This window comes from Myotis davidii, unplaced genomic scaffold (assembly GCF_000327345.1).
Source record: "Myotis davidii unplaced genomic scaffold, ASM32734v1 scaffold56, whole genome shotgun sequence".
Lineage (NCBI taxonomy): Eukaryota > Metazoa > Chordata > Mammalia > Chiroptera > Vespertilionidae > Myotis > Myotis davidii.
Window position 1 is genome coordinate 417,753 of NW_006287458.1, and position 13,144 is coordinate 430,896.

General features: G+C 57.3%; 1 protein-coding gene across 1 annotated transcript in view; it reads right to left on the bottom strand.

Annotated features, from left to right (window-relative positions):
* WIZ (widely interspaced zinc finger motifs) overlaps positions 1-12,340 on the bottom strand; it is a 22,318-nt gene extending 9,978 nt beyond the window's left edge. The window contains exons 1-4 of the mRNA XM_015560972.1: positions 12,074-12,340; positions 7,199-7,271; positions 3,504-5,629; positions 2,144-2,467 (exon numbers count right to left, since the gene is read on the bottom strand). Coding sequence (XP_015416458.1) covers positions 2,144-2,467; positions 3,504-5,629; positions 7,199-7,271; positions 12,074-12,278 — 2,728 coding nt within the window. The 5' untranslated portion in view covers positions 12,279-12,340. The remainder of the gene's footprint in view (positions 1-2,143; positions 2,468-3,503; positions 5,630-7,198; positions 7,272-12,073) is intronic.
* Between the last annotated feature and the right edge of the window lie 804 nt (positions 12,341-13,144).

Genomic DNA, 13,144 nt, shown 5'->3' on the forward strand with positions numbered 1-13,144 from the left:
TGCTGCCGGTTCCCAGAGCCCCGACGAGCGGAGCTCGCTGCCCTGGGACCTGCTCCGTTCCCTTCCCTGGAAATCTCGCCTCCGGGTCGGGCATCCTGGAAGATCCCCGATTCCCCCACACGAGGATCCCCCAACATCATCCTGACGGCACTGTTGTGCAATTAATTCTACAGAACTCCCCACACGGCCGGCACCACGTTTTAAGCACAACCCGCTTCTCTCTAGCACCAAACAGATTGCCCCCGGCTGTTCCTTGACAGCTGGGCGGGGCCAGAATCTGACAGTTGCCCCGCCCCCAATTTGGCACCCGCCCCCTATGTCCCACTTAGGGAGGAGCGGGAGAAGCTTTTAGGGACAGCTTTGTAGGGCCAGTGCCCACACCTAGCCCTAATCTTGGGCAACCTCCCTCAAGGCAAGGCTCCCAGGATCTTCCCAACCTGCCCACCATCCACCGCCCTCCCCCACTTCACTGAAAGACTGAGCACAGCTCCCGCTCACAAGGACAAGGCCAGGGCAGTGCTGGGCTGCTTCCTCGCACTCTAACGGTTGGCCAGCTCCCTCAGCACGAAGGAGGAGGCTGGCACACTGGTCTTCTGGTCAAAACAGTTTAGCCAGAGCTCATCCTGGCTGCTGGGCGTGTAAGGGATGTGAGCCTGACCTTCAAGCCTCTGTGGGAGTGACAAAGGAAGGGACAGGGCTAGAACCTAGGAACTGCCAGCTATGCCTCCAAGCCTCTCCTGAGACACCATAAACCTAGCCAGGTGTGTGAGCTGAATGCCCAGGGTGCAGTCTCCAGCAGAGGCAAGAAGCCTGAGGTCACATCCCTACACTCTACTTCTCCCCCAAATGTGGCCCCAGCCCACCATTATCCTATGTCTGTGCCCCAGTCACCTTTTGTCCACGGAGGAGAAGGGGCTTTGATAGTTCTCCCCTCCCCTCTGTGGAGCCTCAAGTGCTCTTCACTGGTAAGGGGGCTTGCAGACGGGACCAGCCTATCCTAGAGTACTGACTGAGGTAGGACCCTGGAAGGTCTAGACAGAAGAAACAAAGATGGAAGCCTCAGTCCCAAACAACCCCTGGACAACACCCCCCACCCTCCATGTTCAGGTACCTTCTCCATTCCCCAAAGCCCACCTATTCCTCACTGCCAAGTTCTCTGCCTCAAGGTCCAGTAAAGGCTTCTACAAAATCAGGCTCCACAGGCTGGGTCCTTCCACGGTGTCTAACTCCGGGTCTCTTCACCAAAATATTACTTCTGTACTTCCCAAGTCATCTCACTAGAGAGACCACAAACATGGTGTTCAGAAGTCTAGCTCTCCTGCTTTGTGGCTATGGCAAAGCAGATGACCCAGTTTCCTTCTCTGTGAAACAGGAACACAACAATCTTTAGCCCCATGGAATTGCTTTGTGGCGTACATGAGATGAAACCTTAGTATACAGCAAGCACTCAATTATGGGAGGGCTTATCACTGCTGCCGGACAAATTAGGCACCACTGGAAATCTAGAGTGTAGATTCTAGGGCCACATTGCCCAATAGGATCAGACTAACCTCTACATTTCAAGTTCTCAGCAGTCGTATGTGACTAGTGGTGACCTTGTAGGACAGCACAGATTTCCATCATCTCAGAAAGCTCTACCAAATGGCATGGCTCTAGACAGAAGATGTCATTAAGAGCAAAAACGGGACCCTGACCTGCCTGCGGTTCCAAATCCCAGCTTTACCACTTCCGGCTGTGTGACCTTGGGCAGGTTAATTAGGTTCTCTGTGCCTCAGTTTCCTCATTTGTAAAATGGGGCTCATCATACTACCCTTATAGGGTTGTCATGAGGATGTACATTTCATGTTTGTAAAGTGCTTAGAACAGTATCTGACTCCTGGTAAGAACTCAGTAAGCATATGTGAAAATCACTGTCGGGCAAGGCAAGGGGGAACTGGATCTGGGAAGAGCTCTGGGCCAGCCCAGGTAAAACCGAAGTGACCCATAAGTGGCAGGGTTGTGAGGACAGTTGTCAACGTACTTTGTAGAGTAACTTGAAATACTTTCAGAAAAGGGGAGTGGCTGCCCCCCTCCCATCCTTCCATCCCTCTGGGCTCTTGCAAAGGGTCAGGGCTCCACACCTGCCCACCTTCTCTCCCCTTACCATCTCCGTAGGCTGGCCCAGGGTCCTCAGCCCAGGTGGGTGGGAAGGGCACTGTGAGAGGTAAACGGGGCCTGCGAGGGGTCAGATAGCCACCAGGCATCCCCCCGGGCTCATGGCCAAGGGGGCTGGGGGGCCTCTCGGCGGCCGATGTGGCCAGCAGCTCCTGTAGGATGTTGATTGGTGAGACGGTGAGCTCCCAGTTAGTGATGCCAAAGTCACGCAGGTGGGCCCGGGCGTGGCTAGAGAGGCCAGCCCTGGTGTCGAAGCCGGCCCCGCAGAAGTCACAGCGCATCAGGCTGAAGGTGCCAGGGTCAAAGTTAGCCACTGTGGAGAGAGAGAGGACATGGACTGCCTGGGAAGGAAAGGGTAGATGACTCTCCAGCCCCAGCCCTGCCTTCTCCCAGAACTGCTCACCCTCCCAGGACCACACACCTGGTGCTGTTCCTCATCTGGATGCCACCCTTCCCCTTTGCCCGTCATACCCCTGCTTGTGTCAGCTCCTGAGTCCAAATCGCCCCCCCCCACTCCAAGAAGCCTTCTCTCCTAACCTCCCAGGTCCCCCCTCAATAGCTCGCAGACTGCACCCTTAAACACTTCTCCGGTGTGGATTGGCAATCATTTGGGTGAGTGATCAGTTAAGACCCGGAGTTTCCCCCCATCACAGCCCTGGTCACTCAACCTCATAACTGCCTGATTTTGTGGCTGTCGGCCCTTGTCCCTCACCCCTAATGCACGTGTGTGTGCGCGCACACACACACACACACACACACACACTCACACATACTCACACACACTCAAACACCATACCAGCACCTCCCAAAGTGGCCTCCATGTCTGCCAGCATCAGAACCACCCAGGGCGCTCATGTTGGAGAAAGACCTCTGGAATCAGAACCTTGGTGCCTGGGCCTCTGCATACCTCACAGGCAGCCCCAGGGGTTCTGAAGCCAGCCAGGGTCCCACCACTGCTGTGACTGGGCCGCGGACTCCAGGAGAGCAGGGACTGCTGCTTCATTCACTGCTGTGGCCCCAGTGCTCAAAACAGAGGGGACCTCGCTCAGTAAATATTTGTTGAATGAAGAAACCAGTGAAATCCCCTGCCTGGGGCTGACTCCTCTGCCTATACTCCTTCCTCCAGCTGCTGGAAGGGCTGGGGCAGGGGGGTATCCCCATACCTCGTCTGAGGTGGTGGCCTTTGCTGTGGCTCCCAGGTCTTCCCAGAGGGGAGGCCCCAACTTCACCCAGCTTGGCACTATGGGAGGATTTAGAGTGAGGGCTGTTGGTTGGTTCAGACTCAGCTGCCCAGCTGTGTGTCTCGGGGGCCTCGGAGGGAGGTGGGTGCTGGATCGAAGCCCCCCTACCTTTTTTCTTCTTCTTCTGGAAGGAGAACCTGCGTTCGATGGCCTTCACCTCCTCGGCGGAGATGAAATGCCGAACATTGTAGCTGACGCCCACGCGGTTCAGGTGGCCCCGCACGTGGTTTGCCAGGCCGATGCCGTTGTGGAAGCGATCGGGGCAGTAGGGGCACTTCCGCTCCTCGTGCTTCAGCGCCATAGCGGGGTCCCCCTCCAGGATTGTGTCCAGCCCCAGTGGGCCGCCCAGTGGTGCATCCAGGAGTAGGAAGTCCAAGGGGTGGGTGCCCTCCAGCCCCAGCTCCTCGGGCGGCAGCCTCGGAGGTGCCCTGGCTGCCGCAGCCAAGACCTGGGACCTCAGCTTGGCCACCAGCACGACAGGTACCATTCCAAGGAGCTGCTGCTGCTGTGCTGGTGAGGCTGCCGCCGATCGGAGGGCTTCTCGGAAAGTCCGCTTCAGTTCCAGGGCTGCCTCTGGGATGAGGCCAGGGACAGCGAGAGGTGGAAAGACCCCATTCTCAGGGAAAAAGTCCATTTCCGAGGCCAGCTGTATATCCTCCTCCTCCTCTTCGCTCCAGGGGTGTCTCTGGTCCCCCAGTGGGGCTGGGAGCCCCTGCAAATGGACAGCATTTTTGCTTCTACTGGGCTGTAAGGAATACGGGGTGGACGCTAGTGATGAGGGAAAGGCTGGCCTTCCCAGGGGCCTCTGGCCCACGCTGTGCGGTAGTGGCTTTGACAGTGGGAAATCCCTTGTGCCCAGCTGCTGGCAGCCTGGGCCAAAGGCCAGGCTGGGGTCGTATCCAGTAGGGTTCTCCCGCCATGTAGGGGCCAAAAACGGCTCAGCGTTGCCAAAGTAGTCCTCAGCAGCTTCAGGGAAGCGGGCATACACGTCCTGGCTGGTGCCAGGCTGGCTGGCAGGGTTCTCCTCAAATGCCTCACCATCCTCCTCCCAGTGGGGACGAGCGTGCACAAGCCTCACATGCTCCCTGAGTAGGCTCTCGCTGGGCGCTGGGAAGCCACAGAAAATGCAAGCGTTGAGACCTGAGGAGGCTCCATAGGGCTGATAGCTGAGGGCAGTGGCGTCGGGGCCTGGGCTGCCACCCCCAAAGTGCTCCTTGGCAGCCTGGCCTGGTGACTCTCGCACGTGCAGCTTGGCATGCTGCACAAAGGCTTTGGAGGAACTGGTGCCAAAGACGCACTTAGAGCACTGCAGCCGTGCCTCCCGGCCCTCATCGTTTGGGATCTGCTTCAGCTTCTGGATTTCTTCGAGAATCTTCTCCCTGGAGGCCTGGTGCAGCTGCCGGTGGTGCTCCAGGGCACAGGGGTCAGCAAAGGCCCAGCCACACTCACTGCAGGCCAGTGGGGCCAAGTTGGCGGGGGGCTCCTGGCCTGGGGCTCGGCGATGCTGGCTCATGTGCTCCAGAAGGTGCTCCTTCTGCTTGAAGTAGATGCTGCACTCCACGCACGGGAATACAGCCGGGTCCTCGTCCTCATCCTCATCCGGGCTGGCCACCCCCTCAGCCACCTCCTGCAGCAGCTCACACAGGTAAGGACCGGTCCGGACAGGGGGCAGCAGTGGCTGCAGTCGCTCCACAGATGCCTCCGAGTTCACCGTCCAGGTCTGAGTGGCCACTTCTGTGGCTGACCGAGGCAGACACCACTCCGAAGTTGGCTGGGCCAGCCCGTCCAGGTCTGTCAAGTGCTCTCTGGCTCCTACCTCCACATCCACGTTCTTCGTGGTGCCCTCTCCAGGCACCAGCACTGTCCTGAAGGAGGTGAGAGGTGGGGGTGGGGGCAGCAGGTCCAGGGGCAGCCCTGAATTCTGGGGTGGGGACTGCTCATCTGCATCTTGGAGCCAGTTGAACCTGGAGTGGCCCTGGGGGGACTTCTCCCAGAGCGTCGATTCACCCTGGTGGTACAAGAACCTTCTAGAGCCCTCAGGCTCAGCGTGGGGCTTCACAGTTCGCACAATGACCGAGTCCTCGAACCTCTGCTCAGATGGGATGCCCTCCCCAGCTTCCTGGACCAGGGGGTGCTCCCAGGGCCCCCGGTCACCGGGGAGGCCAGAGAAGTGGCCCAGAAGATGGGGTGGTGGGGAACCTGGCCGGAAGTCCAGGCTGCCTCCATCCCAGCAGCTGCAAGGAAGTGCCAATGGGGACAGGTTAGCCAGGGGCCTCAGTTTCCCTTCCTTGGGCAGGGGAGAGGGGTCTTTCCCAGGCAGCCTGAGACAAGCCCCAGAGATCCAGCCCGAGAGTGACCTCAGAGTGGCCAGGAGTGTGGGGGAGCGGGGAGGAGCGGGGGGAGTACATGTGGACCATTCTAGAGATGTTGGACCAAAAGCCAGATTCAGCTCCCAGGATGCACCTATGCATATAGCCTAGCCCTGTTGCACTGGAGGGAGTGTGTACTCACAGGTGTATCCCCCAAGACTAGGGGCACAGTCAACTCTCATCTGTCCCCCGGGAAGGCCCAAAGCTCTGCCCCATGTTCCAGGCTGCTTTTGTATTAGTCCTCCCTGAACTGGGGGGATTTAATTTATTTAGCTTCACCTTTCCAGCAAATTTGCTGAAACTCTGTGGCATGAACTGCTCCAGGGATGTGGCTCCCTCTGTTACTCCCCCAAACCACACGGCATCTTCCCTCTTGGAAGGGCAGAGCCAGAGAGATACAAAGTCCCTGCCCAGCCCCTGGCCCCAGGGACCCGGACCTCCTTTGGAGGAGGGAGGAGGTTAGGCCACCTCACTGAACCTCAGTTTTCCTAATAATGGGACAAGTCCCAAGAACAAGAAGTCTCCATGCCCTATGCGACATCAAGGGAACGCTCTCACTCTCATATCCGTAACCAAAGAAACCTTAACACATGACCCCAACCACTGCCCTTCACCAGGGGACCTTGAACACATGAAGTGTAGGGTGAAGATGACACAACTCAGTGTTGGGGAAACACTCCACTTGGCCCGAAGCCTGGCTCCCGATCGGCCCATGACTAATAAGGGTTCTTACTATGACTGTTCCTGACCCATCTCCCTTCATTTTCAAGATCCTACCTCCAGCAGGGATGTCGACCACACCGAGGGGCCAGCCAGGAATCATGGGGTCACCTCTCTAAGCCCCATCGGTGACATGAGACACTAACAGCGCCACTCCCCCAGGGCTATTGAAGAAATTCAGTGGGGTAAACCTGTGCCAGGAGCCCAGCATACAGTACACGCTCCATAGCAGAGAGCTATTATTAATCCTGATATGACTATTATTCCATATTGACACCGGCCGAGCCTTTAATAAAGGGTCACTGCCCTCAGCATGGCTGTTGATTTCTGTTCCTAACATCCCTTGGATCCTCAAGACAGCTGGTGAGATGGATCTTAGGGACTTTACAGATGAGGAAACTGAGTCTCAGAGAGGCCTGGTATCATTCTGAGGGTCACCTGACAGAGACAGGACTCCAAGGGTCCGACCTCCAGGTGCCTGCCCCTCTGGCTCTGCTCCTGGCAGGGATAATGAGAGTTGACTGTCTGTGTTCATCCCAGTCCTCCCCCACCCCCTGCGCACACCCAGGGCCTCGCCTGCTGGGAGCTACCTTCTCCTGCCTGGCCTCCTGATTCGCTCCAGTCCCCTTCTCACTCCCGGGGCTTCTCTCAGGCCTGGGCACATCCTACTTGCCCCCCTGCCCTCCCTGAGGTCAGGGCCAGCGTGGCACTCACCAGCTGCTGATCCGATGGGTGGCGGAGGTGGCACGGGGGAGGGCTTCGTTGAGGCCGGGATGGGGCTGCCCGTCTGCAACAGAGATGGGAGACCCTGAGGGGCTGGGGTCCCCCTGGCTGGGGCCCTTCGCACCCCAGCTCTGGAAGCCCTACCGGGCACCTTGCAAGGGCCCGGCTCCCCCACCCTCGCCTCTGAGAGGCCTTTGGCCTCTACATTCCTGAGCCCTGAAAGGGGTTTCCTTGGAGGAGTCTCCTTCGCTCTCCTGGGGGACACCAGGGGCTTGCTGCCTCCAGTGGTCCTCTCTTTGTCCCTGCTGGGCAACCAGGATGGTGTTTTAAAGTCACACACTGGCAAAAACTCTCCCTGGCTCCTCATACCTACACTAAAAGCCAGATCCCAACCACCACCTACAAGGGCCTGCGAGGTCAGACCGTTGCAGGTCTCTCTAGCCTCACTTCCCTCTCTTCACCCCTCACTCCACCCCAACTGCTCCTGAAATCTCATGCCCAACTAACTTTCTGGCCAAGGGCCTTTGCATTGGCTATGCCCATGGTCCTGAAGAGCCCTTCCCTAGCCACCTGCTAAAGTGAGCTCCTATGATTTTCTCTCCCATCACCTATTTCATTTCTTTCTCATCACTCCCTGAAACTGCCTAGTTCCTTCTCTGCATGGCTGCATGCCTGTGTTCCCTGCTAGCATGTAAATACCCTCCAAGCACAGAGACCTTTTCAGCCTCATTTATTGCAGCACCTAGTGCCTGGCATACAACAGGCGCTAAACAGTACTGGCCAGATAATGAGTGAGAAGCCTTCTGGCCTGAACTGCAGAGGTTCCGTCCCTGCCTTCACACCCCCTTCCAGGCCTACATCCTAGAATCAAACCCCCTCCTGGGACCCCTCACACAGATAGAGCCAACTCTCCATTATCTGCCTGTGGAGCCAAGGCCTGGAGTGACCACAGGGATCTTGGTCTGCGCCTCCTCTGCCCACTAGCCCCATCTGACCAGGCGAGCATACCAATCGGGGCTCCCGCCAGCGGCCTGGGCCAAGGTTAACACATGCAACCAGAGCCCAGCAGATGCAATTGCTGGATTAGTATCAATCTGAAGAAGGGCCAGGAAGAGGACTAGTGCCACGGCTCATTCTTTTTCCAATCTCCCTTCATCAAATTTGCTCAGGACAATGAAAGTTGACTGTCAGGAACCCGAATGAAATAAGGGCAGGAATGGGGAGAGGGCTCTGAAAGGTGTGATCACTGACTGAGGGTCTTTGTGCTGAGCCTGACTGAGCCAGCGGTAGTGGGGAAGGGCTGTGACCGGGTGTGGCCTCTGGAAGGTGAGGTTGCTGATGGAGCTTCAGAAAGTCATTGCCCAGAGCAGTTTATCATCCTTGGTGCTATTCATATTTGGGGCCAATTATTCTTGGAAGGGGCTGCCCTATGCGTGGTAGGATGTTGAACAGCCTTCCTGGTCTCTCTCCACTGGATGTTGGTAACCCCTACCCCAACCCCTGCAGTTATGACAACCAAAAATGTCTCCAGATATGACTAAAGTGTCCCCTGGGGGCAGAATCGCTCCTTGTTTAAGAACCCTTGGAGTAGAAAGATGTGGAGCCAGGGGTATGCTTGGATGCGAGGGCCGGTGTCAGGGTGGGAGGATGGGGTGGGGGGTGCTGGAGACGGTGTGACGGTTGGGAAAGCCAGACCTGAACAAGCCCACAAGCATCAAGCCCACAAGCATCGGAGGTATGAGCTTCTCAGGGTGGGCAATCAGCTCACTAGCAACAGGCCCCGGCACAGCCACAAGCCTCAGGGTCTAGGCATCCTGCTGCTGAGATTCTGGCACCTCAAGCTCCCGAGATTCCGGGCGTCCCAGATTTGATGATTCTGCGATTGCCGTTGTCTCAGAATGCCACGAGCCAGGGGGCTGCTTTGGCCTCTTTGAGCAGCTCCAGCGAGGCTCCTATTTTTAGTGGCAATGACTTTGAAGGAAGCAGGCCAAGCAGAGCCCCATATCGGAGACACCTGGGGGCCAGGAGCTCACCCAGCCAGTAGGGATCCAGAAGTCCCTATGGGTCAGACGAGGCGCCCAGGCAGTCGCCATGCCAAGGGGCCCTCAAGGACTCCCATCTTCTAGGATCCCCAACAGGCTTGGAAATGAGAGGGAGAAGACAAGAAGAGTGTCCATGAGCAGCTTGAACCCCAAGCCAGGCAGCATGGCAGAGGGGCCAGGAATCTAGGTGTTGGAGTCGGATCCTAGTTTAAGGCCCCAGCGGTGACCAGAAGAGCATGCCTTTCCCATTCCAAGCCTCAGTTTCCTCCTCTGTATAGTGGGAATAGCCACCGACCCAGTTTCACATGGCAGGTGACTGGTGTCAAGGAGGTCCCAGTAAATGTTCCATCCACAGAGGCAGCGGTAGTGGGGAAGGAAGGAGGTAGGCGTGCCTAGGGGGGCAGAGACGTCCCAGGTTGGAAGTTGGAGGCTGGCCCCAGAGCCTCAGACCCCTGCTCACTCCATGCTCTGATTTCCTCTCCGGCCTGAGGCTCCCCAAGGGCAGATGCGTTCGTTGTTCATCCCCTGGCCCCCTGGTCCCAATACCAGTCCACACCAAACTCTTCATCCATCCATGTGAACCATCTTAGCTCCTGGGAGGCCAATCAGAGAAGCCAGACATTGGTGGGTGGCTGCAGGGAAGTTGTGGGGCCAATAGCCATATTAGAGGACAGAGGAGGCAGTGGACGCATCCCTGTCCAGGTGGAGAAGTTTGAAGGTAGCCATTCCAGGGGTGCCCTTGGGGGGATTCCAAGGGCTGGGTGGGGCTGAGGGAGGGCCCAGGCTTCGGAGTGGAACAGCAGCCCCAGTAACTGTTCCTATTTATAGACATCACAAGACTCCTAGGGCAGGTGCCCATGCCGGGGAAGGGGGGTGAAGTAGGCTGAGAGGGCAGCAGGGGATGGGGGAACGTCATGTCCGAAGCCCAGGCCCTCCTCCAACCTCCAGGCCGAGACCCCACTTCAAGTCATTCCCACCTCATGCCCCCATTTGTTCAGAGACACCAGGAAGGGTGTCCCTTCCTCTTCAGGCACATGCACTGAGCCCGGGTTGATTCCCTGGGGGCACTAAGGACACACCTACCTACTTACCTGGGGCTTTGCCAGGTAGAGAAAAAGCACCCAATACCTCAGAACCAGAACCAGAAAAGACCCCAGGACCTCAAAGCCTGTCCCCTGGGGCTCCCACAGTCCAGGTCCGGGGCCCGCTCTGCAGGAAAGTTAGAGGGGCACTGTGGCCTGGGACAGGGTCCTGCCTCTCTCTCAGCCTTGGTTACTAAGGTCTGGAAAGGGGAGTTACTAAGGTTCCCTAAGCTCTGATACCCTGTAGGTCTTAGCCTGCCACTCCCCTGCATAACACCTTCAGGTGTTACCAGTCACCTCCATGCCATTGCATAAATGGAGCCCGCTGCCTAATTCACTGTTGCTCATCCTCAACTCCTGGATGTCTCCCCATCCCCCACCCCCCACCCCCAGGCTGGGACAGACTGGGCTCCCCCATTGTAGTTCCAGCAACTATGCCATAACACCTGGTGGTGGGTCTGTCTCCCTGATCCCCGGTGGCAAGGTCCATGAGAGTGGGGGTGGTGTGTGTACTTGGTCACTGGCTGTGTCCCAGTGCCCAGCCCGAGAAGGTGCTCTGTAAATAGCTAAGCATCGTGAGTGTGGCTAAGGGTGCGTGGGGGCAGTGGAGGATGCCTTGACAGAGCATGGCGTTAAGGACGAGGGGTGTCCAGCCAGGTTACTGACCAGCTTTATGACCTTGGGCAACTTCAACCCTCAGGGTCTGTTTCCACATCTCTAAATGGGATAATAACAGCAAAGGCTACCCTACAGAGTTCTTTTTAGAATGACATCAGATGATCACGTAAAGGGATTAGCATGTAGGAAACCCCCACCTGAGTGCTTGCAGATTCCCAGAAACCAAGGCCTTCAGGGCAGGCCAAGGAAATGGAGATGTGTCTGGTGCCTCAGCCTGTGCTGCCCCACCACTTTCCAGCCATATGCTGGGCTCCTCCTTACCACAGGGCCTTTGCACCAGCCACCTCCTCTATCTGGTTCCACTCAAATTGCACCCCCTCAGAAAGGCTTTCCCAGGTCCCCCAGGTACAGGCCTGGTACTCTATTGAACGCCTTCACAGAATCTGTCACTACCTGCCTGTATGTATTTAGTTGCTTCTTGTCTGTCTCCCCTATTAGACTGTTAGGCCCCTGAGGGCAGGGACTTGTGCCTCTTCGTTTATGGCTGTATCCTTAGCCTAGAACAGAGACTGGCACATAGTAGGTGCTGAGTATAATGAATAACTGATGATGCGGGAACAGTATGAGGTCCTCTTTTGCTGGGTAAACCGAGGCACAAAGTGGTGGATGGCGTCCCCGACTATCCAATCTCTCCCCTGCCACTAGAGGGCACAAGCTGTTTTGGCTCATGGCTCAGGGGCAGGACTCACCAAGACAGTGCAGGAAGAGAGAGCCACTGAGGCAGGGTAACCCTGGGGAACAAATGGGCTCAGGAAGGGAGCTTAGGATCCTAAGCTGGGCACCTGGATCCACTTAGTGTGCTCAGAGGAGGAAGCCAGGTAGATCTGAGTTCAAGTCCCAGCTCCTTGTGACTTACTGTGGGGCCTCTGTCAGGGAACTGGTCCACAGAACCTCTGTTTAGTAACTGTAAAATGCAAAACTAAGCAGAGCGCCAGAGAAGGCTCTGGACCCAAGAAGAATCTGAATCTCAATTCAGCCCCCGCTGGGCTGGGTGACCTGGCCCTCTCCGAGCCTTGGGCACTGAGCTGGATGCGCCATCAGGGCCACAGGGCCCACTCTCTTACCAGAAATGCCACCTCTGCCATCCAGAATGTCCCGGGGGCCCTCCTTGGTGACCGGCAGGTAATGGGTGGACCGGAAGATGCCACCATCCCCTTCAGCTGCCTCAGCCCCACCCTCAATGTCCTCTCTCGGTGCTGGGCCGGGCAGTCTCTCAGGGCCTCGAGGACGGTCTGGGGCAGCCAGGCCGCCCACCAGGGGTCCATCCATGGATGCTCTCTGCTTGGCTCCAAGCACTCAGCTGCTGGGCTGGCTCAGCAAGGCATTGTAGATCTGGGGGCAGAGAGACAATGCTTAGGGGAGGTAGGAAAGGGACTCTGCCTCAGTTTCTCCTTCCTTGAAGCCCCAGTCCTCACCCTTGAAGCCTCGTACATACTTCAGTTTACCTCCCAGCCCAGGTGAACTAAATAAATGGTGCTGAGGCCCTACCCAGATACAGTGTACAGAGAACACCTCTCTTTACACAGATCCGGTGCTGCCTCAGTTTACCCATTTTTACACATGCACACCCAGCCACCTTGTTTTATTCCAGCATTAATCCTGCCACTTCTCCCACATGCCTCCCTTTTGCACTTTGCCCAGTTGTGCCCGCACTTCCATGCACACATGTACACTATGCCCATGCCTTGGCATGCATGCAGGTCATCTCTACACTCTGATCTTATACTGGAAGATCATTACCCCTGCACTTTTCCCACGGTCCAGTCCTCCCCCCAGCACGACCTCAGGGCTCTCCAGCATTAATACCTTCACCCTCACAACAGCCTCAAGTGACCCCAGATTAACCCCTTTGCTTTCCCCCAACATCACCCCTCATGCACACCCCAACCTGGGTTCCTCCCTCCCGCCCTCCCAAGATCTCTCTAGTTTGCAGGCAACAGGGATGGATGGGGCTCCTGGTCCAGAAATGAGGACCCTGGGGAAGCCACGCGGGTGGGGGCTGTTCTCTACACCTATAAATACCTTCAAGGTAACGGTCGGAAAGTGAAGGGCAGGAATGAGGCGCCCTCCCTTGGGGAGGCCGGCCGAGGCCACCGGGGCGGGGCCGGGGCTCCCGGCCTGGCTGCAGGCGCTGC